This window comes from Camelina sativa, chromosome 15 (genome assembly GCF_000633955.1).
Source record: "Camelina sativa cultivar DH55 chromosome 15, Cs, whole genome shotgun sequence".
In the NCBI taxonomy this organism is placed as follows: Eukaryota; Viridiplantae; Streptophyta; class Magnoliopsida; order Brassicales; family Brassicaceae; genus Camelina; species Camelina sativa.
In genome coordinates this window covers 19,010,775-19,036,522 of record NC_025699.1, presented here as the reverse complement: position 1 = coordinate 19,036,522, position 25,748 = coordinate 19,010,775, and the positions used below count along the sequence as shown (strand labels likewise).

The 25,748-nt window shown below is 37.0% G+C and overlaps 7 protein-coding genes and 1 long non-coding RNA gene across 8 annotated transcripts; 4 read left to right on the top strand and 4 right to left on the bottom strand.

Moving 5' to 3' along the window:
- Positions 747-1,875, bottom strand: LOC109129125 (ethylene receptor 2-like). Its single transcript, XM_019236766.1, has 4 exons — positions 1,866-1,875; positions 1,358-1,750; positions 886-1,277; positions 747-830 (listed from the first exon to the last, which is right to left on the bottom strand). Exons 1-4 carry the CDS (start codon positions 1,873-1,875, stop codon positions 747-749), a joined length of 879 nt encoding a protein of 292 aa, XP_019092311.1.
- On the top strand, positions 2,631-4,420 carry LOC104747179 (UDP-glycosyltransferase 71B1-like). Its single transcript, XM_010468763.2, has one exon. It carries the CDS (start codon positions 2,839-2,841, stop codon positions 4,267-4,269), a length of 1,431 nt encoding a protein of 476 aa, XP_010467065.1. The 5' UTR covers positions 2,631-2,838; the 3' UTR covers positions 4,270-4,420.
- Positions 8,287-8,916, top strand: LOC104747178. Its single transcript, XR_002035399.1, has 2 exons — positions 8,287-8,418; positions 8,553-8,916. It is a non-coding gene; the product is annotated as an uncharacterized LOC104747178 (long non-coding RNA).
- Positions 9,922-11,008, top strand: LOC104747177. Its single transcript, XM_010468762.2, has 3 exons — positions 9,922-10,144; positions 10,238-10,307; positions 10,673-11,008. Exons 1-3 carry the CDS (start codon positions 9,973-9,975, stop codon positions 10,815-10,817), a joined length of 387 nt encoding a protein of 128 aa, XP_010467064.1. The 5' UTR covers positions 9,922-9,972; the 3' UTR covers positions 10,818-11,008.
- LOC104747176 (GDSL esterase/lipase At4g10955-like) lies at positions 11,419-13,472 on the bottom strand. Its single transcript, XM_010468761.2, has 3 exons — positions 13,280-13,472; positions 12,877-12,967; positions 11,419-12,578 (listed from the first exon to the last, which is right to left on the bottom strand). Exons 2-3 carry the CDS (start codon positions 12,936-12,938, stop codon positions 11,564-11,566), a joined length of 1,077 nt encoding a protein of 358 aa, XP_010467063.1. The 5' UTR covers positions 12,939-12,967; positions 13,280-13,472; the 3' UTR covers positions 11,419-11,563.
- LOC104747175 lies at positions 15,303-18,795 on the top strand. Its single transcript, XM_010468760.2, has 2 exons — positions 15,303-15,672; positions 16,194-18,795. Exon 2 carries the CDS (start codon positions 16,336-16,338, stop codon positions 18,457-18,459), a length of 2,124 nt encoding a protein of 707 aa, XP_010467062.1. The 5' UTR covers positions 15,303-15,672; positions 16,194-16,335; the 3' UTR covers positions 18,460-18,795.
- On the bottom strand, positions 19,114-21,791 carry LOC104747174 (protection of telomeres protein 1a-like). The gene is made up of 10 exons (XM_010468759.2): positions 21,658-21,791; positions 21,372-21,508; positions 21,078-21,279; positions 20,796-20,893; positions 20,581-20,660; positions 20,150-20,413; positions 19,980-20,056; positions 19,804-19,862; positions 19,565-19,719; positions 19,114-19,458 (listed from the first exon to the last, which is right to left on the bottom strand). The coding sequence occupies exons 1-10, from the start codon at positions 21,782-21,784 to the stop codon at positions 19,251-19,253; spliced, it is 1,407 nt and encodes a 468-aa protein (XP_010467061.1). The 5' UTR covers positions 21,785-21,791; the 3' UTR covers positions 19,114-19,250.
- Positions 23,925-25,742, bottom strand: LOC104747173 (cytochrome P450 705A20-like). The gene is made up of 2 exons (XM_010468757.1): positions 24,803-25,742; positions 23,925-24,719 (listed from the first exon to the last, which is right to left on the bottom strand). The coding sequence occupies exons 1-2, from the start codon at positions 25,718-25,720 to the stop codon at positions 24,102-24,104; spliced, it is 1,536 nt and encodes a 511-aa protein (XP_010467059.1). The 5' UTR covers positions 25,721-25,742; the 3' UTR covers positions 23,925-24,101.

The following is a 25,748-nucleotide window of genomic DNA, read 5'->3' as shown; positions in this document are numbered from 1 at the left end:
TAACCCAGTTATATTACACTACGGAACCTATTTTTATGCACAATAAAATATTTAGGAAGGATATCTCGCATTTTAGTAAGACCTTCATAAAAATGAAATAAAACATCATGCTAGATATTCCTATTTTCTACCTTCGTTGTAAAACACCAATATGTGCACCAAATCAAATTATTATACATCATTANATTCAGTATAACTTTCATAAAAATTCTGGATATTGGTAAACACTAGGGTAACATAAAAATGATACCATTACCCTTTACTAATGGAGTTTTCTTTCTATGTTTTACATTTTTTAGTAATGCTGAGTTTTTATGTTGAACTTTTCTTCGTTTAATGAATTCAAATATATTTTCATAAAATCATTATTTATAGATGGTTCCTTGATAGCTTGTAGATTACCTTCTCATGTTCTTGTAACTTGGAAAACCAACAACATCTATCATTACTACAGAACGTTTAAACTTTTGTTGATAACCCAGTTATATTACACTACGGAACCTATTTTTATGCACAATAAAATATTTAGGAAGGTTATCTCGCATTTTAGTAAGTCCTTCATAAAAATGAAATAAAACATCATGCTAGATATTCCTATTTTCTACCTTCGTTGTAAAACACCAATATGTGCACCAAATCAAATTATTATACATCATTAATGAAGTAATATGTGAATGTGATACAATAAGACACAAAACACATATAAAGAAATTTAAAAACACATTTTTAAAAAATTTAGGAAGGATTTAATAGCTTTTAGGAAAACATTCTTGAATTTTAGGATGGCATTCCATAATGACCTTGACTTTTATGAAGGTCTTCCTAATTGTCTGAAACCAACATCTATTTACATGTTTAGAAATAGATATGGACGACGAAACTCACCTGCACCACTTTCTTACAAACACCAAAGCTTAGATCTTGTCCTAACCCATAGCCACCGGAGAATCTCATATCACCAACATCTTGATCTCTTGATGAAACAGAAACAAAAGATTGAGAACTCAAATCATCAACCTCTACATTCATTTCAAATCTTATATACACATCTCCATCTGCTGAAGAGGCCGGTGATCTCCACGCAGCCCATCTTTGATCACCCCTGTCCAAGCTTCTTCTTTCTTTCAAAACCTTAAACATCAATAAAGAACTTTCTTGACGTTTTCTAGGCTTTACTAAACTACCAACCATATGAAGTATCACTTGAAAGACCCTTTTCTCGTCTCCTACTACATTATCCGGCAAAGACTTCTCCGCGTCAACCAAGAACTTGACCCCTTGTATAGACACAAACATTTAGTCCTACAAGCTGCTTCATGGATGGTACAATGCAGACTAAATGGTTTTATCTCCGTACCAAATCTACCATCAGACACATCCATCGAGTCCCCAACCAAGTTCGACATCACATTCCCCGTTTTCACCATCGTGTCAACAATAACCTTCTGCTCATCACTCAACTTCTCGTCCTGAATCATCGACAGTAGTCCGAGTATCGAATGCATCGGACGTCTCATCCCTTCGCTCATTGTCTTCTGAAACGTGTTCCTCGCTTGGCTTGCCCTCAGCGCGTCCCTTTTAGCCATCTGCAATGCCCTGTTCTGATCCGCTAGCTTCTCCCACATGAGATGAGACTCTTCAAGAACCGCTGCATGATCTAACGCAACTGTTACTTTATCAGCCACAACTTTAACAATCTCAATATCCTGATAAGTCCAAATCCCGTGGCTGCCCACTAGGTAATCCGCAACTTGAAAACAAGTCACAAACAAAACAAGTTTGCATTCACCTTCGTAAGTGGCTCCACTAGGCCACAAGAATTTTCGTTTCCTGAAGCTTTGGCTAGTTTCCAATCACCTTTGTACATGCACCCATTTTTCCAAAGATACTTGTCGGATCCGTGTGAAAACCCACCAGAGAAGCTTCTGATGTTGAGATCTCCGTTGGGTGCTTCTCTCTTGAAAAAAACACATTGCTATGATCAAGCCAACTAAACCAAAATCACATAACAATAAAACTAATTCATCTATATAGAGCCATAAGTCACAATTTCTTCCTGAATTTCAGAGAATTCAACAATTTCAAACTCTGACATTGATGATTGAAGCTATCGATCGAAGAAGAAGAAAGAGAACCCAACAATTTCAAACTCTGAAATCGAAGAAGAAGAAAGAGAAATTGATGATAGCCATCGATTTAGTACCTGATTGAAGCTTCACGGGAAAATCCGAGATCAAAATGAAGATCTCAGATCGAAAAATTCATCAAGCTTCGCCGAAGAGAAATGAAAGAGAGATCGGATTTTGATTTTTTTGAGTTTTTTAAAATAATAATATTTCTCTATATTAATTACTCAATATTAAGAAATGCTAGTTTTGGAACATTCCAGCGTGTGTGCTAGTTTTGGAACAAAAACCCAAAATAATGCTAGTTTAGGGTATTTCTCATTTTTTTACTTACATGTATTGTTTACTATTTTGAAAAATTTTCGTACTATTATTCATAATTTTTTTTATTAATAAACGTTTAACAAATTTTTGAATATTTTACAGTATGACGTAAAAATGGTGGTATATCGACATAATATATGAAACATTTGAATTAATCATCACAATAATTTAATGCATAGACGTAAAAAAAAAATACAAGAAAATATTGTTAAAATTGGTTTGGGGCTCATAACCTAATTGTTAAAATAATAAGCACATGGGAATGGGATTTTACTATATCACAGACATACATACCAGTATACCACACATGCACTTTTATCATTACATGGTATTTTAATCTTTACTCTCTACGATCAAACTAGAAGTCCAAAACCAAAGTGTAGACGTCATGAAAATCGAGCTTGTCTTCATACCATCTCCGGGCGTTGGCCATATCCGATCAACAACGGCGTTAGCGAAGCTTCTCGTAGACAACGACGACCGCCTCTCCGTCACTCTCATCGTCATCCCTTCACAATTCGCTGACAACGCTTCTTCCTCCGTCTACACTAAGCCCGAAGACCGTCTCCGCTACTGCCTCCTCCCCGCCGTTGATCAAGATCCGAACCAAACATACATATCTTACATTGAGAGCAAAAAACCATATGTAAGAGCCGCCGTGTCCGAACTCGCCACGGACGTTTCCACACGTTCAGACTCGCAGCTCGCTGGGATTGTAGTGGACATGTTCTGCACGTCGATGTTAGACGTGGCCGACGAGCTTAACCTCCCGACTTATATCGTCTACACGTCGAACGCTTCATATCTCGGGCTACAGTTTCATGTTCAATCTCTTTACGAAGACAAAGAACTCGACGTAAGTGAGCTTAGAGACTCTGATGTAAAGTTTGACGTTCCAACTCTGACTCGACAGTTTCCGGCGAACTGTTTGCCTTCAGTGATGCTAACCAAGAAATGGTTTTCTTACGTTTTGGGTCGAGCTACAAGTTTTAGAAAGACGAACGGTATTTTGGTGAACTCAGTGGCTGAGTTGGAACCTCAGGCGTTGAAGTTCTTTTCCGGCGGGAATGGGAATACAAATATTCCTCCGGTTTACACGGTTGGGCCCATTATGGACTTCAAAACCAACGGCGAAGATGGGAAGAGAATGGAGATTTTACGTTGGCTAAGAGAGCAACCGACAAAATCTGTAGTGTTCCTCTGCTTCGGGAGCATGGGAGGTTTCACTGACGAACAAACACGAGAAATAGCCGTGGCGCTAGAGCGGAGCGGCCATAGGTTCTTATGGTCCCTCCGTCGCGCTTCTCCCGTGGTGGAAGACATGATTGGTTCTCCTCCCGGAGAAATTACGAACTTAGAGGAGATTCTTCCAAAAGGTTTCTTGGATCGGACGGTGGAGATTGGAAAGATCATAAGCTGGGCACCACAAGTAGCTGTTCTTGAGAGCCCTGCGATAGGAGCGTTTGTAACACATTGTGGATGGAACTCGATTCTTGAGAGTCTATGGTTCGGTGTTCCCATGGCTGCGTGGCCTATCTTTGGGGAACAACAGTTTAACGCGTTTCATATGGTGGAGGAGCTTGGTTTTGCGGCGGAGGTGAAGAAGGATTATCGGAGAGATTTTCTGGTGGGTGAGCCAGAGATTGTGACGGCTGAGGAGATTGAGAGAGGGATCAAGTGTGCGATGGAGCAGGATAGCAAGATGAGGAAGATAGTGACTGAGATGAAGGATAAACTCCACGTGGCGTTGCTGGACGGTGGAACTTCTAACTGTGCTCTTAAGAAGTTTGTTCAAGACGTGGTCGAAAATGTTCCATAGAAATCAATGTAGTCCGACAAAAAAATTTATGATGAAATAATTAAAGACCACAAAAATGACATATACTGTATATGTCTGTCTGAAAGTGATGATATGTATAACAAAATATCTACGTCTACTTTTGGGTAAGAAAAAAATTCAGTTTATGTCCCATATAATCTCTTATATTTTGTTATCTACAAACAATAATTGCATGAAAATATCTGCATGTATCTAACAGTAGTGACTTATTGAGAGATAGAACTTCAATCTTTCAATATACTATTTATGTCATAAGTTGTCTCAAAATCTAAAAGATGTGAAGGATTGTGTTCACGACTTGAAGTGCTTTAGTTTGGTACTAAATCTTGAATCCACAAAAGAAAAGAAAAAAAAAAACAACAACTACGTATACATCATGTTTTTCTTAGAAGTAATAATTCACAATTTGAATAGTGTCATAGCGGAAGGTTACGCTTGCTTCAACAGCGGACCAAACTAAAAAAAATTAAGAATTATATGGGTAGTGAAATTTTGAAAAGTGTGAAATATTTGTTTGCCATCTTCGTATCAGTAATCAAGGAGGTGGGGGAGTGGAGTACGTATCCTAGATTGGTCGTTATGCATGTGGACAAATAACAAAATTTGTTAATATATATACGTCGTGTCTTGTCCATTTTATCATATAATTAAATGCTTGCTATTTCTTGTGGGAGAGTGGAGTACGCGTTTTTGGATTGGTCACCAAAAGGTTGATATTTCCAGAAACAATAGTATCAAATAGGCCTGCGATTTCGGTTTATTCGGGTATTTCAGTTCAGTTTTGTCGGTTTTTCGGTTATTTTAGAAATCGAAAGCTGTTCTGAATCGAACCGACTAAGATTTCGGTTCGGCTCAATTCAGTGACGGTTATTTCAGTTTTTACCATTCGGTTATTTCGGTTTAATAGTTTTGGGCTAAGGATGTTTTTGATTGTTGGGCTTGCAGAAAAATGGCCCACTAACACAAACAAAAAAAAAACAAAATCTGAAATTTGTCTTGAGAGAACGAGAACCCTACGACCACAAGTGGAGCTATGGAGGCAACGGCGGGGAGATCTCGAAGTCGAAGCTTGCGGTATAGAAGTAAAGAATAAGGACGAGGAGAAGAAGAAGAAGATGATGATGATGAATCAAGAAAAGGAAGAAGATGATGAATCGAGAAGAAGAATAGGCAACACAAAAGAAGAGATGATGAAGATGATGATAATATATGGAAGACGAATCGAGGAAGTGATGATGATAATATATGGAAGACGAATCGAGCAAGTGATGATGAATCAAAGAAGAAGAGGAGGATAATGAATCAAAGATAATAAAGATGGTGAATTGAAGAAGAAGAAGAAATGAAGAAAAATCAAAGAGTAACTAATAAAGAAGAGGCAATGGCGGCTACTTTTAGGGTTTTCTTTTTTTCGGTTAACCTTCGGTTCAAGCAAACCAAACCAAAAATCTTGGTTAACCGAACCTAATTAAAATATTTCTGATCGGTTTATTTAATTAATAGAAACCGAACCGATTTGCCCAAATCTCGGTTTGGTGCGGTTCGGACAAATCGGTTCGGTTCAAATTCGCAGGCCTAGTATAAAATGCCGACAGAATATCAATGAGTATAAACTTTTTTCCTTTTTTTTTTTTTTGGCTCAACATCAACTTTTCATTAACCAAAATATTACAATCAAATCAAAAGTACATTACATTCACCTCTATAGACTTGGACCAAAACAAATGCAATGTTGATCAAGTACAACCCTGGAACACTAGGCGGACCCAACGCTACCTAATCGATAACCATTGCATTTTTTAACCACAGTGAGATAGATAACACACCATGACTCGGAGTGAAATCATCTCTTAAACCACCTAAATTGACCCAATGACACGAAAAACAAATACTAACACAGAGAAGACCTAAACCAATATTGAAAATAGATCAACTCCCAGCTATGAGATCCTCATGATCGACGTGTAGAACTTGTCTCAATAGCTTCAACACCCAGAGAGGTGCTTCATTAGAAAAGCTTGGTCTCTCCGGCTTTCACTGTTCTGGTCTTAAACCTAAAACGAACAATACATCCGACTGACCCAACCAAGAGTCATGAAGCTATAATAACCGGCGAAAATGATGGTTCTCCGAACTAACTATATAATAACCTGAATGCTAATCATATAAAGATTTGAAATTGGAGCCCAGATTAGCATATCATCACCTCACAGTGCAAGTTCAAAGTGACAACATCATTTCCGTCAAGTTACGAGACATACACCACACCTTGGTCGGACTGAAAAAAAAAAACGACACCACACCTTGCTGCAGGACACCGCCGTGGCTGGTATGAGAGGTAAGATTTGAAGAAGAACCTAAACCCCACCACTGAAGCTCAACGAAGAAAGATTTCAGCCCTCACGAAGCCCACAAACCGCTGGTGACTAAACATAAGACAGATTCGCCATCCCAGATCCACCCGATCTGGCCAAGATTCGACACTGTCCTCCATTGTCTGCACCAGAGCCTTCACCAGCAACCTCCACCCGACAAATCTTCGCTTCACGCGCCGAGGAATCACCGGAACCACCACCTTCAAGAGACACCCAACCGACGACGACGATATAACAAGGAGCGGGAGACTGAAAAGGAACTACAAAGAGGAAGAAAACCTAAAGAGGGCGGAGCCCTCTCCGGCGCCGGAAGGGCAACCGGAGAGGCGGATCAAAATTGGCAACTCTCTCTCTCTCTCTCTTGGTGGCGCTTGTGTTTAGGGTTTTTCTGTTTTTTTTCTTTTTTTTTGAAAATCATTGTGGTGCAATGGTTGAGAGTCTTCTAAACATATGTTTCCCTAAATGTATGATAAAGACATGATATATATATAAAAAATGAATCAGTTAAAATTAAAATTAATCAGTTACTCATGTCTTTTAGATGTTGTTCTAGCATAATTTTTTTGTTTTATATTAATTGTCATTCAGTATTTTACGATTGAAATTTATGAATTTTGTCCAAAATTTTTAGCTTATTGTTTTCATCCGTGTGAAACTACCTAAAATGACAAGTAATATGAATCTAATCAATGATTGTTCTACCAATCAATTAAATGTGTTATATTAATGAGAGCTTACTGCTTAGGCTGCATAATACTAATGTTTTACTTTCAATTGTCCAATCAAGCCCTAATTAGTCCTTGTATTTACTGTTTTTGTGTTAAGATTTATTTTTATTCTTAAAAAATTGATGTTGTACATTAAAAATCTGAAATGGTTTTATATTTTTCATACTCCATCCGTTTCAAAATATAAGATGTTTTGAGTAAAGTACGCAGATTAAGAAATAATCACTTTAAAAAAAATTAACCAATCACAAACAAGACTGCATAATTTAAAGTATTAAACTAATCTAAAAGTTACATAGAAACTTGAAAACATCCTATGTTATGAAACAAAAAAACTTCTCTAAACATCCTATATTATGAAACGGATGGAGTATTATTTAAAGTTTATAGTTTCTCTTTCTACTAAAAATAATTATAAGTTAATTTATATAAAAAAATTTAATTTTTTAATATATGTGAAATTGTCAAAATATCGAACTATTAGAGATAGAGAGAGTAGTATTTATTTTTAACATGCTGATAAAAAAAAAATTAAATGAATGAATGTCAAATTTATTCAAACAAAAAAAAAAGACTTTGCATGCAACTTTAATCCGAAAATGTTTAGAAAAGCAAAGAAATGGATTTAGAATTATGCCAAGACTTTACTGTTGTTTGTCTACACCTGTTTGATTTCATGCGTAAACAATTTCCAAAATCGGAGACCAATTTCCAAGAGAGGAGGCCAGACCATTGAACTATTTTTGCTGTCTCTTCTCCATTTCCAAAGTCTTGTAAATTGGAAACAGATGTGAAATTAAAATTATTCATTTTGACCGATGCATGTCATGGTGTTCCGTCTATATAATCCACCATCATTGACAACGTCACATTATACTTTATTGATATGGCAACAACACAAACCCACAAAAGAGCATTTCTCGGCTCTACTTGCAAAGGTCATGGAAAAATGGCGAGTTGACGTATGTCTCAAGGCAGTTAATAGTGATGAGGGTTCAGTTATCTCTGCCCACAAAGTTATTCTGGTCTCTTCTTCTCTCATTTTCTCGTATTGATATCATCATATTATTCAAAGAATCAAAACTAAACGTTCTACTGTGTAGTGACTGTAGTTTATGTAATTCTCTCAACATGAACATGTATATATGTTTTTGAATAGGAGTTCAAGACTTTGGGTAAGTTGGTTAAAACAATCACTCTCTCGGAGATGAAACAAGAAGAGCTAGAAGCTTTTGTTGAGTTTATATACAGTGATGGTTCTATGCTTTCCGGCAAAATGAAGCAACACGCTCGGGCTCTCTATCTTACGGCTGTCAAATACAAGATTATCCAACTACGAGATCTATGCAGATCCGAGCTTATATCTTCTCTGGATATGGCAAATTATTTTTATTAGAGCCCACAAGAAAGACAAACCTAAGCCCAATGTGATAACATGTAACTAGGGTTCTTAGCAAGATGAAAGTTATATATATAGTGATGTAATGAGAACTTATAGAGTAACTTTGAGAGTTGTTTTTCTTGTGGGCTCTAATAATTTTGACTTCCTTGAGCTCGCTCAAACCCCTTTTGACAAAGTCCTCAACGATGCAGCTTTAAGTTATATATTAGAACGAATGAACTTATGATACATAGCTTTGATAAGTTAAACGTTGTTCGTTGATAGTTACCCAAATCTTGCCGCGGAGATTCTGGAGGCTTCTGTTACTAGTCGAAGATGTTATAACTGTGGTTTCATCAACGATCATAATCGGACTGGCAAAAGCTGCTCCAATTGTGGTTTCGACCGTCCTTGTCGCAGCTAGAGGAGAATCACATTCACAATGTAGTATTTGTCGTATCAATTTGATAAACTAGTTTTACCATTTGATCATGTTTCCAAAACTTAACTCATCCATATAATTAAAATAATCGGTTCCCAGATCAAATTGTCTTATAATATCTCTTTCTTATGCATGCAAAAGTGAGATATATATTGAGAAAGTATAACATTTAAATTAACCAAGCAAAATTTTAAATTACATTACACTATGGTAAAGGCGCTCTTGGACTAGAAAGCGTTTAGTTGAGTTACTGGAGTTGAATGTGCGGGTTGCTTTGCAACGAGAGAATTGGTTTGTATTAAAAAAACAACATTTATTTTGTAACTGTTATAATGTCTAATGTAATGCATTAAACTAATTGCGAAATATTGAAGACTGGTTTTTAGTACAAGACTAATGTATTAATGTATTAAATTAATTATAGTTTTTTTTTGTTTGGCAAGAATTAGCAAAATTATTTGAAAAGGCCTGGTTTGCACATTCTCTCATTTATCAAATTGATTCGGTTTAGTTCAAATGTTCCTACTTCCTCGGCAAACCGAGTGCTAATATAAAACATCAGATCAAAAATAAAAGATATAAAGAGGATAAGGTTTCACTCAAAGTTTCCCAAATGTCATCTAGTGGTAAGACACATGCCACATGTATCTCTCCTTAATAACAAAAAAAATCTATATAGTGAAATAAAATTAAAAGCCATATAATATAATAGTCAACCAAAGAAAAAGAAAAAAAACGTATTGGTTGGTGTTGGAAATGGCAGCCAAATTCCACATTTCCTCTCAAATCACTTCTTCCTTTAGCCACAAAACTAATGAGTCCTCAACTTCATCATCTTCTTCATATTCATCGTTCCGTGTTTTGCCTAAGTTCCTCTGTTCACCATCTCCATTAGGGGTTCAACAGTTCAAGCTTCACGCCAAATTAGGTACTCTTATATCTCTTTTAAATCAGAATTTTCACATTTATTTTATTTTATTGGTAGATGATAATTTTGTTAATCCTTGGTTCTTGTTTTAAGGTGGAGGAGATGGAGAAGTGAAGCCTAAAGACAAGAAGAAGTTCATAACCAAAGAGGAAGAACCAGAACAGTTAGTTAATCTTTAGCCTTTCAATTCCATATCACAGAATTGTAGAAGAAAAAAAATCATGAAATCGAAAGATTAGATGACTAATAGAGAAAATTGTAATTTGCGGAATTACAAAAATTGATGAAAACATTTTGAAAATTAAGAAATTCAAAATTGTAATGTAGTCTAGTTGTTTGTGTTAGTATATGTCACTATTTGAGTCGTGCGCATAATGCATGTTGTTGACTAAAACTCGTGCTTTGTAAGTGGCTTAACGAGTGCTAGTGTAGTGTCAAAAGAACATATTTGGTTTAGTATAAACATGCCATGCGCGCATTGGTGTTCGGCGAAATGGTTATGGATGAGATTTGCATTGCGATTTGCAGGTATTGGCAAAGCGTTGGTGAAAGAGAAGGAGAAAATCCGATGAAGACGCCTCTTCCTTACATTATCATCTTCGGTATGTCAACTCCATTCGTCATCTTAGCTATTGCTTTCGCTAATGGCTGGATCAAAGTTCCTATTCGTTGAGCATTTTTTCTTTTTTTTTTTTGCTTCTTCTTCTTCTTCACTTGTTTAAGGCTGAATCTTAAACATATTTTCTTATCCTCTTCTTCTTCTTCTTCTTCTTCGGCTGTAAAAAGAAACAAAACTATAGAATGGTATCATTATATTATAAGGTGCTCTGCTACATCTTTTATTTTTGCTTACCCCCTAAGCTATCCACATTATCTTGGTGTTACATCTACGCCATTAGCACTAGGTGAGTACCTCTCCCAAACGTGCTTTCTTGGTCGTCAATTTATTTACATTACAGATTTTCCGTGTAGCTACATGATAGACTCATAGAAGAAGTATGTATGGCCTAAGAATATGCAGAGCAACTTATAAAGGCTGAATAGCCGTTTCTTGGTGATCGCGGCGAAAATTTATCGTTGTTCTAAAGGCTGTGAGCTTGAGGCCTATAAAATCTACTCTAATTGCATCAATATTTTTCTGTGGGAAAACAAAGATTCCACAATCATATTGCAAACAAAAGTATCATGTTCTTAATTCGTAAATATTGAAATAATTCTTGTCGAGACAAATGTTTGGACCCATCGTCACAAAAGTAACCTAGTGGAAATCAGAAAGTACAACTGTTTCAGAGTCAATCATAACACAAAACAAAACTATTACATAGATAAAAGAATAATTTTCATACTTCGTCTTCATTACAAACAAATGTACGAACAAACCAAATCTTAGTAATGAGAAAAAAGAAAAGAAAACGAGAGCTATTTGTACATGTAAATGTGGGAACTCAAATCTTGGTCTTCCCTCCACCATTGGTGTATCCCATGTGCTTCCTTGTAATCTTCGGAATTGGTCTTGTTTACTATTAGATTTGCAGATGGGATGACATGAACCGGCTCTTCTACTTCAACTGCATTGCTCACTCCCATGGCATCCATCAGCAAACCTCCCAAAGAATGCTGCATCGCCATCCGCTCCACTATCCCAGCTCCATACCCAATCTGTTCCATTGTTCCCCGGTGCTCAAAAAAACCAATGTACTCTGAACATAGATGGTCCCCTGGATTTACATGTATGTTAGGGAGCCAAGAAGATAATGCCTCTAGTGGATCTTCAGACAAGTTTTGTAGTTGCAGTTGCTGTTGCTGCGGCTGCTGTGCTTGTTTGATGGTTCTGGACAGAGCAAGCCCTGCTGTGATGAGGCTCCCCGCGAATCTAATCCCATGCCTAACCTTTTCGTTTGCTATCCTCTCAATTGGGGGAGACACAAATGGAGGATTGAACAACAAGGAATTGATGTAAACACCAGTCTTTGCCATTGTTTTACCAGCGAGAAGCGCCATCGCTGCACCGAGAGAATGTCCTGTTAGCCAGAAGCTTGAAGCGCCAACAGAATCAGCCATGCTTTTCACAGCTTGCATGGCGATCTCAAAACGAGATGTTCGGTGTAGCCCGTTGCGGATGATGTGGATGTCCAACTCAATATCACGGGTTATCGAGTCCGCTTTAGTTAATGTCCCTCTAAAGGCTATGACATACCGCGGAGCTCCAGATTCAACGGACTCTGGTTGCGGCGATTTGTATTCGTAAATGCCGCCAAAGATGGAGAAATCAGCATCGTCTTTAAGGTGACGGATCAACTTGAAGTTGAAGGACTCCCACCATGGAAGTGCAAGTGCTTCAGAGCCTTCACGTTTAAGCTGACGGTCACGCTCTACTATATATATACCTTGAACCAAACAAGCTGCTACACAACGCTGGTGATCTTCATTTCCCCTGACCAAAAAAAAAACAAATTTTAAGAAACCCATTTGATAAGTCTAAACACAGGTTCGTTTAAAGACTAGTGACACCTTCATTACAATTCTACATATTAACCATGGTGTGGCACAAGATTTTCAAATGCTATAACCACAAAGCTTTATAGGTTGATATGTTGTTCAACATGACCAATGGACATATGAATAAAATCCATTAACATACCAATCAAAAGATCCACAAGAGCTATTTATAAATTATAATAGACAATGTCACGGATCATACACGAAAATGGTTAATAACAGTCAAAACATACCAATCAACAGTTGTGAGATGTGAAGGTCCACACAAGTTAAACTCTTCTCTATCAGAAGCCATTGAATCTTCAATTAAGCTCCTTTCTCTAACTGCAAATGCCACAGAAACTTCACAAGTTCAATAACCAAACTTTGAAGGAAAGATTCAATTTTCTGAATCTCAAGTTGAATTTCGGGTTTTTAGTTTTCTATGAGAAAATAAGTAATGATCGTTCCCAAATCCTAAGAATCCACTCAAAATTTTCAAATTTACAAATAATTTGACAAAAAAAAAAGTCAAACGTATTGGATCATTTAAACAAAACTCCTAAAGAGATCTTCTTTGGTTTCCCCTAATCGGTTAAAGATAGACCGATTGAACCGAAAAAATGTAGGGGGGAAATTGAGATTAGAGATTGATACCTAAATTGGAGTTGAAGCAACAAAATGTTCTTTCTCGTCTGCAAATTTTTTTCTTCGTAATCGTCTTCTCTCCTTTGAGAAGAAGCAGCCCAGAGAAAAATTGATAATGTTAATAAACTTTTAATCAAACGGCGTCGATTTATGTAAAAGAACTGTTTTGTTTGTGTTTTGTCGGTAAAGCGCTTAGCTGTTTTATGCAGCAAAGTTGGTTTGGGGATGTTTAATAAAAAACCAAACCACAACTTTATGTAGGAAAAAGAACATAACTCTCGAACTCGAACTGTTTTAGTAGATGAATAAAATTCTCATAATTAAGTTGACTAAATCATTTTAATTTCCGGTATCAGTCAAAATAGATTTATCCCGTTAGTTAGCTACAGACATGACTAAAATTGTCTTTTTTTTTTTTTGTTTTAATTAAAAAAATGCAAAGTTGGAGATTAAATTATCTAAATATTTAGGCCAAAACCTGAGAAATTAAATAAATTTATGACAGTGATGTCAAAAACAACAACAACAAAATTATGACATTTACCACAAAATCATATAATCGAAATGTTAAATTTTAAAATACTTTACCAAAAGTAACACAATTTATAAACTACTCTTTGACATCAATGTTAAGGAAACCTTCTTCTGTAGGAACTAGGAAGCAATATGACATAGGCTCTATTCTTTTCATGATCGTTGATCTAGCGATCCGCGACTAAAAAATACATGTAACTTGAAAGTTAAGTTCGCAGAGAGAACACCAGCAACATCATAAAAGCAGTTGCAGCGACACTTTTTAAATCTTTTTAACAGTCTAGATCTTGTTATTTTTAATGACAACAGTGACACCACAACTCTCGTAAAAATAGTTCCTGCGACATCTGGTTTTTAAAAAACCTGTGTCGTTCTTTCAGCTTCCTCTCTTTATTTTTCAATCTCTATCACTATTCCAGCTACTAGTAAGAGATCAGGCCCATAATGTGTATCAACTTCGATTGTTATTCAAACTAAGCTAGGGAAACAAAAAAATGCTGCAATGTTGTAACAAAATGTTTCTCTAAAAATGTTGTCCAACATTGTGAATATCTCTTACATAGTTGTAACTGCTCACTAGATAATGTGAATTGGCAAACAAAAAAGAATCATTAATTTAATTATATCAATATGATCACAAAAGAGCTACTGTTGTAGTTAGCTTATTGCATACTTAAAAAGTTAAAAGAACTAGATATTGAAAAACTCTTCACAATTACTTTGAACTATACTGGTACTAATAATAGTATACTTGTGATCTGATTCACGGTAATGGCTTTAGGCATATGATTGTTATGCTCACATTTCATATTTTATTTGTCAGAGACAATATGAAGCATGTGAATCATAATTTTGTTGTTATGCGGAATGTGAGATCATTTCATGTAAGATTCACTCATTTGAGTTGTGTGTAAAGATTAAAAAGGTTAATAGAGGCAGTTTGACATTATAATGTATTACTGGGTCGAATTTTACATATTAATAATATCCAAAAATAATCAAAATTGCTGAACTAGTCCTTTTTAAAAAATGATAATCGAATCGAATTTGACTATAAATAAATTGTTATGAGATGCAATTAGTAGATAAAACACAACGTTGTTATTATATTTTTAATTCTACAATGAATCTTCATGAATTTGTAATAGCTGGATGGGTTATATATATATATATATATATATGTCGTTTAAAGTTGACTCTTTCTGTGTCTTAAGAGAACTATTATTTGATAACCAAGAATTATATTAATTTTGTATCATTAAAATGAATATTAGACTAAAAATCTAGATCCAAGTAAATAACTGGCTGTGGTTGTTTTAAAAAAGTTTCAAAATTTAAAGATAACAAAAGGGATAAATGCAACTTGCATCATACATTTAAAAATCTTAAATTATCACATTAAAACAATTTTAATAATTATTTTTTTAATAAAGAGAAAAAAAAATTAAATATGCGCACTTCTCATTACAGTGCACGATAGCATAGATCAGAGCCTCGAGAGAGAGTACTATTAACAAATTAGCACCGTTTACTTTCACTGAAAAATATATTTTACTTAATACCAAAAAAAAAAAACCCAATTTTTATTTTATCTTTCATTTTTCTCGAAAATAAATTTTCTCGATCGCCGATCGACGGCGAAATCTCGAGCTGTTTTCCGGTGATGCTTGAGTCGCCCGATAACCCTGAAAATAACTTTCACTGAAACCCATAAACCCTAAGTTACTGTAGTCATTTAAAGCTCTTCTTGATTCCAAATCTTGCTTTTTTTCTTTCTTGATTTGATCTGTTCAAAGTAGTTGGAGGAAGAACTTGAAGAGATCTATTTTGAAGGCTTTGATTTTTGTAAACTTCCCCAATTTATATCAGTAAGATCGCTAGCTTTATTCCCGGTTTTTGTTTTGTTTTTTTTTTCATTTCTTGAAATTTTAGGTTTTTGTGGTATTGATGAAAATTGAGCAAATCTTGAGTTGGGGATTTAAAGATGAATCCTTTTTAAGTAGGGTTTTATAGTGATTTGTTGAAGAAGTTTGTAGCTTGAATCTGACGCTTGTGCTTGTTTTGGTTTCTGGGAGATTTGGTCCGAAATGGAGATTAAATTTAGCTACTTTATGACTTCTATGTGCTTAATTATTCAAATCTAGTTGAGTAATTGTATAATTCTCTATGTTTTGGTGATATAAAGTTAGCATTTTTGTCAATAAAAAACGGAACTTGGAGATTCTAGATCTCGAATCAGAGGATGTAAGTTAGTAAGTGTGGTTTTGTTTACATTTTTGGTTTGAGTAAAAAAGCTAGTTTGAGAATGTTGTATGTGTGGTTGGTCAGGTATTGGTTTATATTGCAGTGACTTATGAGAATTAATGCTATTCTTTGTGAATGTTTGCAGATAATGGTGATGATGATATTTTGGTGGTTGAATATAGAATGTATTTCGGCTTCTAGCTTGCGAGAACGGTGTTAGTTTCCTTTTGCAGAGCTGCTGGTTTTTTTTTTTGTTTTTTTATATATATTGGACTGGTTTTTTCTACATGGAAGCTTACAGAGAGGAAGCCCTCAGAGTGAAACAGATCGCTGAGAGAAGATTTGTGGAAAAAGATTTCACAGGCGCTAGGAGTTATGCGTTGAAAGCTAGGTCTTTGTTTCCTGATTTGGAAGGTTTATCTCAGATGATTGCTACGTTTGAAGTTTATTTAGCTTCTCAGTGTAGGAGTGGTGGTCAAATTGATTATTATGCTGTACTTGGACTGAAACCGTCGGCTGGGAAAAGAGAAGTGAAGAAACAGTACAAGAAGATGGCTGTATTGCTTCATCCCGACAAGAACAAATGCATTGGGGCTGATGGTGCATTCCATCTCATTTCTGAAGCCTGGGGTTTCTTGTCCAATGAGTTTAATAAAAGCACGTTTTACTACAAAAGAAAGAAGCATATCGACTCCACAGTGGTTCAGAAGCACAGCACAGAGTACATGCCTGGGACTGGGACTGGGACTGGGACTGCAGTATTTGATCGGTTTCCACCATCTTCAGAAAGGCTTGATACTTTCTGGACTGTATGCACCTCTTGCAAAGTTCAGTATGAGTACCTGAGGAAGTATGTGAATAAGAGGCTTTCATGTAAGAACTGTCGTGGAGCATTTATTGCTGTAGAAACTGGTCCAGCTCCTGTTAGTGCGTCATTTCATTACACGACTCCAACTCATGCGCCTCCATCTCATGTGCCTCCATCGCATGCGCCTCCATCTCATGCGCCTCCAAGTAATGGTTATGGCACACATGGTTATGATGCTATTTCACGCATGCCCACCAATTCAACGTATTTCTTAGGCCACTATCCTGGGCAAGGACATGGATATGATTATGGTACCAATGGTTCATATGAATGGAGCTCATACTCTGGAACAACCTCCCCAGGGAATCTGGATTTGAAGCGTGTGTCCTCAGTGTCCAATGGGTATCCTTATAAGCACAGCACCTCAGTAGTCAGTGCGGGGATAAAGAAAGCCATAGACGGTTCTAATGGGACATGTTCGATGAAAAGCTCATCTGGAAGTCTGATATATCCTAATCCGCCCAGCGTGTCTGCTCACGGGTCTGCAATTAAGGTCGGCAGACCTGGGAAGAAGAGCAAAGTTTTCCTGGAAGCTACTGCTAATGGATTTGTTGAGAACCCTCTGAAACCTGTTTCAGTATCAAAGACAATGAATACGGATGGCAAAATGGATCAGGATTACAAACTTCATCTCCAAAGTTATGGCTCATCCCGACGGTGTTCTGCTGCATCAGTATTGGATACACGGAAGCCCTTACTTCAAAAGGCCAAGGCAGACATTAAGAAAAGATTGGAGATCATGAGGTTAGCTTCAGAAGCAGCAGCGGCTGCAGAGGATGCGATACCCCTTGATGAAAAAACTGTTGTCTCCTGTAAGTTGGGAGATGTTACAGGACGCAAAAATAACGGGCCAATAACAGTCCCAGACTCTGATTTCCATGATTTTGATAAAAACAGATCGGAGGAATCCTTTGAGCCAAGGCAAATTTGGGCAATTTATGATGAAGATGATGGTATGCCACGCCTATATTGTGTGGTTAAGGAAGTACTCTCGGTTCAACCCTTTAAGATTGACATTGCCTACTTAAGCTCCAAAACGGACATCGAGTTTGGGTCAATGAAATGGGTACAATACGGGTTTACAAAGTCGTGTGGGCATTTCAGGATACGAAACTCTGACATAGTTGACCAAGTTAACATCTTTTCGCATCTTTTGAAAGGCAAGAAGACAGGGAGAGGTGGTTGTGTTCGAATCTTCCCCACAACTGGGGAGATTTGGGCTGTCTACAAGAACTGGTCACTTAACTGGGACGGATCAACCCCGGATGAAGTGAGGCACCAATATGAAATGGTCGAGATCCTTGATGAGTATACTGAACAGTATGGTGTGTGCATTGCCCCTCTTGTTAAACTAGAGGGCTACAAAACCGTATATCACAGGAGCACGAAGGAAAACAGTAAGAAGTGGATACCGAGGTGCGAGATGTTGCGGTTCTCGCACCAAGTGCCGTCCTGGTTTCTTAAAGATGCAACCAGCGGATTTCCCGGAAACTGTTGGGACTTAGATCCAGCTGCAATCCCCGAGGAGCTGCTTCACATCTGAGCAGGAACCAACTGATGTCAGTGACCCTGTAAGGGAAAGAGGGTTTCAGATTGAGACCAAGTGTAGTGTAAGAGTTGTTGTTGTTGTTGTATCAGCGAAGAATGGACAAGATTGTGGAGTTTTATGAAAGACTGTTAACACGCAAAACCATTCTGTTTGGTCACTGAAGCTGTTGTATTAGGCAATGTTCAACGAGTAAGCAAAGCATAGTTGACTTTTGTTTGCTCCGTCTCTCTTTTCTTTTTTTCCGATTCTGTATTCGTTTCTTTGTTGACCTTAGTGATGACAGAATTTTTACAAGTAGAGTTATAAATGTAGCAATTATCTTTCCATTTCTTGCCGCTTTTTCTTAGTTATAGAATCTAGTGAAACCATTTAAAAACCTCCAGCTCCAAAATTATCACCCGAGATTGTTACCCTCTGGACCCTATAGTTATAGATGTGAGCCGAAGGCACTCTCATGGGTTCAAATGAAACCTTCAGAGTGAAGACTGAGATGAAGACATGAGAAACCGCAGAGAAAGCTTGCCATAGTGTTTGCAGCCATTATTTCTGTCACTGGTCTGGTCAATTGCATATTGTAAGGACATGGTCTACCAGCAGGTTATTATTTTTGATTCATTTTCCTAATGATTTGCTTAATTAAATCTCTTTATTTTTTTAAAAATTCATCTGATGATTCTTGATACATTATACCATGAAGAGGTTTCTTTTGGTTAGGTACATCGAACATTCTTAACATGATCTATGTACTAAACTCCTAATACTAAACTATTTAGTCTTAACAAAGCTTAATCAAGAAGGCGAGTACCAAAAATTCGGTATTTTCTGGTCATCCATGGGTCAGCTTTATGAGTATAGTAGGAGAAGATACAACACTCAATCCATGGTGGATTTCTTGGAGCACCCAAGTTGGAGAATCCCCTTATTCCAAGCAACCGATTCCGCTTATTCCTCAATATCTCTGTGTTCTGAAATCCTAAACCCCAAAAGTACTCCTGCCAATAAATTAACACTAGATTAGGGTATCAGAGACAATCTCTCTTTACAGTTTAGATGCATAGACCAAAGGGGGGTTTTGCACAAAAAAAAAAAAAAAAAANCTGCTTCCTTATCGCCTAAGAAAACATCTAAAGTCGCTGTTGGATCCTCCAATGTCAACAAAACTCGGTGCCGGCGATTCTCATCTGAACAGAAATCCTCTAGTTGCCAAGGGTATGCAGCTACAACCCGAACAATGCATTTGTACTTGCATGTAACCTGTAATAACAGCGTAGGTGAGCACATAAAAGTATTCTTAATCTTTTACGGGAATACAGAAAAGAGATTCATGAATGGTGGTACCTTGGGGAATGTTATGATGTCCATCAGTGAAACAAATGGGGCACAATTGTCATCCGTCTCTGCAAGACACAGAGAATGTTAAGGAATTCAGTCTAAAGAATGTCGAGGCTGAGGCAGCCAAAAAGAATGTTGAAATTGAATCCTGTTTCGTTAAGGATGATGGAGTATTGTGCAACCTGTTAATCCAGGAGGCGATGGAAAACTCCAATATGGAATGTGTCCCAACTTTGACGCTATTCTCTTATCATATATCCTAGTTTTGGGAACATACATAAAAATCCAAAAGTGGTAAGCGGAAAGGTCAGAAGTATATACCGAAAGAAACCTCAAAAAGAAAAGTACTAACCTCATTATCTTTTCAACTAAACAATCATCTTGAGCGCGACGAACCTTTGTAGAGTTGGTAACTTTACCTACCCAAGATCCCCTATCAACTTCACAGAGTAAATGGTGAAGTTTCACCCAGTCACCAGGTTTAACCTGATGAAATAGATGATTGCTTAGAGAAACTCTCAAGATCGTTCCAAGTGTTGGAAAGCTGAGCAATGTATCTCTGGACAGAAAAGTATTAACTGAGAGACTGCTAAATGCCTCGTCTTCTTCAACTCCCCTGTCAATAACCAACATTGTACACCAAATATAAAAATAGTAAGCGTAGAGTATGGAAAGCGGAAAGTCAGTTAATCAGAAGAGGTGCGATACTAACATGTAATCTCAACTGATATATTGGAATTTGGAAACAAATGCCACACATGACTGATAATGCCTAATACTCACGTTGTCAGAATAAATGCTGGGGGAGCATCAGTTCCATCCCATACAAAAACGGTGCTCATCTGTTCATCGGCATGGAGGATCTCCATTACAGTAAACAGCAGAATACAGGGTAAGATGAGTTATCAAAAGAATTTTAAGTAACCAACTACACACAAGCTTCTCTATTAATTTGAGAGTATAGAGCAACAAAGGTAAGAGTTGAGTCATCTTAGTACCTTGCACACCAGATCAAAGCATTTTCCATTCTTGATCTCTCTCAAGAATGAAAAATTTTCTTGGGAGCAAGGCGTTACTCTGTAAATTGAACTCTGAGCTAAGAACCAAAAGAGGAAATGAAAGCTTATCCAAGTTATTAATCCAGAATCCACATAACCAATCTAAAGCCACTGAAAAGTTCTTGCACATCTTTACACTGATGCAGACGCTATGACTTTAGACAGTATAAGTCTTGAAACAATACGAAAATTTGAGAACACATAACAAGCTAACATTGTTACCTTTAAGAAATCCGCTAGAACCGGCAAAAACTTTGCGTAGATCATCCATGGAACTCTTGTATAGTGCTTCTTCTTCATGAAAACTCGAAGTGCATTGGTAACATAAAAAATCCTTGCCAGTAGCTCCTTCGAACAGCGCAAACGAAGAAACCCATCTATCACAAGCAGCATTTACTCTTTTCCCACTATCAAAAGTTTGTATCTACAAAAACAAAACAAAACAAAAATCCAAACTTTGTTTTTACATAATCAAAATTGAAGACAATGAGTGTTTCAGAGACCAGAGTCACGTACCTTGATGCGTGTAAAGAGAATCATATCGTCGTAATTCTTGATTTGAGGAAGTTCTTCAAGAGTGTTACAAAATACATTTACTGTAAATCCAGGACTTGGGTATGTATCATCAATTACCCGGAGCGTACAAATCCAATCTAAAATGCCAAAAAGATTCAATCTTTCAGCAGAAAGTATTCGCATTTTCAATTTAAGAATCGATAAAAGTAAAGACCTTTTTTTTCTTTTGGGGTAAAATGTTAGGGTTTTCAAAAAAACAAAGAGAGAAATTTGGGTTAAGAGATACCATTGTTGCGACATTGTTTGGGTTCTCTTTGTTCAATGACGATACCGATTAGACTAACGCGTTGGTTGATGAGATTAATGGCGTCTTTGATTTTGACAAGCTTTGTACTTTCTCTCTTCCTCGCCATCTCCTCTCCTTCCCCCAAAGTACATACATCTCCCGCTGTTTTTACAAACAAATAAGTAGCCTTGGGCGTTTGGTTCGAACCGAACGCAGACTCCCGGTTTTTTCGGTTTACTCGGTTAAGTTTTTCGGATATTCCGGTTATCTAAATTTCTGCCAAATTGTTAAAAATTACAAAACAAGGCAGTCCCTATTAGGGAAAAATGCCAAAAAAAACCCGAAGTTATTTTTATTTGGAAGTTTAATACCCAATGGTTTTGGATTGGAATAAAAATATATCAAATAATAAAAACGTGTCATTTAAAATCCAAAATAATAAATGTTGTTATTTCTATACCTACGATTTTTCAACAAAATAAAAATTCCAATTTTACCCTCAGTTATTAAATTAATTATTAATTTTTAATAAAAAAATTATCGGTTTTCTGTTAACCATGTCATACCGAGAATTAAACTGGTTATCTCTCTTCTTCTTCCTCCTCTCTCTAATCGTCGTTGCTCCGGATAATACCCGACGATGACGCATCGGCGGCGGCGATGAGAGCTTTCATCATAACAAATCAGCACCCATCTCTGTTTCCTCCACAACCATAACCACAATCTCTTCTTCCTCCTCAGTTCAACAAAGACACTCTCCAACAACAAATCGTGAAAACGGGTTGAAGACAATGGTGTGTATCGGATAACAAGGTATTATATAGTAAGATAGGTATCATGCTATTGAAACTCGTGAAAGAGAATAAATTATAATGTAACATTTACTTTTGGAAGTCCTTGTTGTATTGTTCATATTGTAATTCTCGTAATAATCAGAATAATACATTAATACTTTGTTTGTCTCTATCAGGGAAAGCTAAAGGACTCTGCTCAAAACGGGGTCGTTGAGCTAGTCAAGGTCAGATTTACGGGTTGAAGACGATGGCGTGTATCGCTGCTCAAAACGGGGTCGTTGAGCTTGGTTCCTCAGAAGCTTTAAACCAAAGCTCAGATCTGATGGATAAAGTTAATAGCTTGTTTAATTCCAACAACGGTGCTAATAATGGTAGTGAAGCTTGTTGTTGGGGTTTTAATCTCAGATCAAGGTTAGAACGATCCAGCTCTGTTGATTAGTAACCGGCGACGAACACCGGAATCGAATCTCCGGCGAGGGTTAATCCACCATTTTCTCAAATTCACAATCGAACAAGAAACAAAGACATGGAATCAGATCGTAGAAAAACAAAGAAGCTGAAACACGCAAAAGAGAGCACTGAGAAATCTCTATTAACGAACCTTTTTTTTGGAAGAAGCTCTCAAAATGCAAAAATCAATCGTTTGGCGATGACGACACCGTTACAATCTCTCTCTAGCCAATTAAAGTGGATTATATGAAAAAACAAAAACTATATAATGATCAATCGGTTTATTTCGGTTTAATTATATGCTCTTTAATTTGATTCCGGTATGAGAGGAGGAAGAAGAAGAGAAATAACCAGATTAATTTTCGGTATGAAATGGTTAACAGAAAACCGATAATTTTATTATTAAAAACTAATAATTAATTTAATAACCGGGGGTAAAATTGGAATTTTTATTTTGTTGAAAAATCGTGGGTATGGAAATAACAACACTTATTATTTTGGGTTTTAAATGATACGTTTTTATTATTTAGTGTATTTTTATTCCAATCCAAAACCATTGGGTATTAAACTTCCAAATAAAAATAACTTCGGGATTTTTTTGGCATTTTTCCCCATCTTATTATATAAAGCTTTATTCTTAAAGTTAGTAACTCATCGTGACACGTTTAATTTTAACGGTCTAAAATCAAATTAAACAGATCATGACACGTGTCAGTTTTAAAGATTAAATATCCAAGCTACTAACTTATAAGATTGTGACACGTATCAATTTTAACGAAGGGATACCAAAGAAAAGATAAAACATGTGTTTCAAAAATTTTATATTTTTTTGTTGATTTTCCTTTTTATTATTATGTGATATCAATTGTTATTTTTGAAATATTTTTTTTTATATAAATTATATTAAAAATAAAATTCAACAATGCCTCCGGCCTCCATATCTCTAGGTAGGCACGGCTCTGCCAAAATGGTTACCGTACAATAGTTTCTTGAAAATACCAAGATTTTATAAATGTAACTTGGTAAGCTAAATACAATGCTTCGGCTTTCTTGCATATACAATATCGAAATTTCCAATATAACAAACATAAAAGACTGAAAATGTAATGGAACGTCTTTGAACATGTATGGAATCGAAGAAGCAAACTTATTACATGTTCTCAACCAGAGTGTCCCGAACTGTGAATCTTAGAAGTAAATTTAAGGAAAAGGTAGGGTTCGAGGAACTGGCATGCACTTAAGCGGATGAACCATGCTTAGGTTCATTCCTTCAAATGTCTCTTCCATGTCGACCTTATCTCCTTCGATTTTCCAGTCAAAGCACTGCACCATCACTCCAATTGCGGTTCCTACAAATATATAAGCTAGATTACTTCCAGGACATCCTCTCCTTCCGCCGCCAAAAGGAAGGTACTTAAAACCTTGCTCTTTCTCGCCTTCTTGCCCACTTAAAGAACTTAAAAACCTCTCCGGCTTAAACTCGTCAGGATCTTCCCAAGAACTAGGATCTCTCATCACAGCATAAGCGTTAACAATAAGTGTTGTCTTCTCCGGTATGTAGAAACCTTTGATCTCGCATCTTTCTTGGAACGTCCTTACCAAGAGAGGCCCAGGCGGATGCAATCTTAGCCCTTCTTTTACTACCGCTTGCAAGTAAGGGAGGTTCGGTAGATCAGTTTCTTGAATCAACCTTGTTTTCCCTACAACGAAATCAATTTCTTCCCTTATTCTCTCAAGAACGTTAGAGTTATTAATGATCTCTGCCATTGTCCATTGTGTAGTTTGCACTGAGGTATCAGTGCCTCCAACGAAAAGCTCCTGCCATGAGAAGATACAAAACATTTTATAAGTAAGTTTCGTTTGGATTTTTAAATAAAATCGACATAATGAGGAACACTTACCACAAAAAACGACTTGATATGATTCCTAGTGATCTTATACTCTGCGTTTTCGTCTCCATAAGCTGCCAATAAGACATCCATCATGTCTGTACCTTGATAGCCCTCTTGCAGTTTCTCTTTGTGTTCCACAAGAATTCTCTCGAGCAACTCATCGAATTTGTCGGAAACTCCCATTATCTCCTTCACGAACAATGGGATCCGAAACATCTTGAGCGGTCTGCGCAATAAAGTAACCAAGAACATCTTCTTGGTCAAGGCATAAGATTCATCCACCAATCCCCTGACTTTCTCTGCCTCGCCGTTCTCCTCTGAAAAACTCCTTCCCATGCTCATCCTGCACAAGGTGTTGTTCACAAGCTTCATTGCTTCCTTACTGATCTCAACGCTCTCGTTCACCCTCGCCTTATCGAGAAGGCTGTTGTAAAATCGCATCACCTCTTCACCACGAATACCTCGTGACCTCTCAATCGATTGTGGTCGGAGAAGCTTAGTGGCGATGAGCTTCTTCATGAACTTCCAGTAATCTCCATAGGGAGCGTTGATGATCCCAGAAGAACCAAAGACGAGGGACTCATCGATCGCAGCAACACCGCGAGAGGAAACGCTCACGTCATGGGTCTTAAAGATCTCGCAGGCCACTGAGGCTGAAGAGACGAGGATAATGGGGACGTGAAAGATCCGTAGATGGAGAAGAGGTCCATACTTGGAGGAGAGTTTCTGAAGAGACTTGTGGGCTAGTGCAGAGAGGAGAAGGTGAAGATGACCAATGATTGGAAGAGAAGGAGGGGTCGGAGGCAGATCACAGCTTCGCGAGTTCTTTGGTTTCTTGAAGAAGAGAGAGTAACAAAAGAGTGAGAAGAGGCATAGGAGGATAAAGATGAAGCAGTTCTGAAAGTCAACGGTGATAATTGCTGCCATTATTGCTCAAAGTGAAGAGGGAGCTCAG

Bases quoted from the DNA above. Each gene is read 5' to 3' on its own strand.
- LOC109129125 (XM_019236766.1), bottom strand. The intron at 1,278-1,357 runs GTACGGAGATAA...TGTCTATACAAG, and splicing joins TGTGTCTGATGGTAGATTTG to GGGTCAAGTTCTTGGTTGAC. The intron at 831-885 runs GTGAGTTTCGTC...TGTTGGTTTCAG, and splicing joins TTTGTAAGAAAGTGGTGCAG to ACAATTAGGAAGACCTTCAT.
- LOC104747175 (XM_010468760.2), top strand. From the start codon at position 16,336: ATGGAAGCTTACAGAGAGGAAGCCCTCAGAGTGAAACAGATCGCTGAG.
- LOC104747179 (XM_010468763.2), top strand. From the start codon at position 2,839: ATGAAAATCGAGCTTGTCTTCATACCATCTCCGGGCGTTGGCCATATC.
- LOC104747173 (XM_010468757.1), bottom strand. From the start codon at position 25,720: ATGGCAGCAATTATCACCGTTGACTTTCAGAACTGCTTCATCTTTATC. The intron at 24,720-24,802 runs GTAAGTGTTCCT...TTCTCATGGCAG, and splicing joins ATATCAAGTCGTTTTTTGTG to GAGCTTTTCGTTGGAGGCAC.
- LOC104747176 (XM_010468761.2), bottom strand. From the start codon at position 12,938: ATGGCTTCTGATAGAGAAGAGTTTAACTTGTGTGGACCTTCACATCTC. The intron at 12,579-12,876 runs GTATGTTTTGAC...TTTTTTGGTCAG, and splicing joins CATCTCACAACTGTTGATTG to GGGAAATGAAGATCACCAGC.
- LOC104747174 (XM_010468759.2), bottom strand. From the start codon at position 21,784: ATGGCGAGGAAGAGAGAAAGTACAAAGCTTGTCAAAATCAAAGACGCC. The intron at 20,661-20,795 runs GTACTAAGATGA...ACTGTAATGGAG, and splicing joins GCTTTGATCTGGTGTGCAAG to ATCCTCCATGCCGATGAACA. The intron at 19,863-19,979 runs GTTGCACAATAC...TGTGTCTTGCAG, and splicing joins ATCGCCTCCTGGATTAACAG to AGACGGATGACAATTGTGCC.
- LOC104747177 (XM_010468762.2), top strand. From the start codon at position 9,973: ATGGCAGCCAAATTCCACATTTCCTCTCAAATCACTTCTTCCTTTAGC. The intron at 10,145-10,237 runs GTACTCTTATAT...TCTTGTTTTAAG, and splicing joins CAAGCTTCACGCCAAATTAG to GTGGAGGAGATGGAGAAGTG. The intron at 10,308-10,672 runs GTTAGTTAATCT...TGCGATTTGCAG, and splicing joins AAAGAGGAAGAACCAGAACA to GTATTGGCAAAGCGTTGGTG.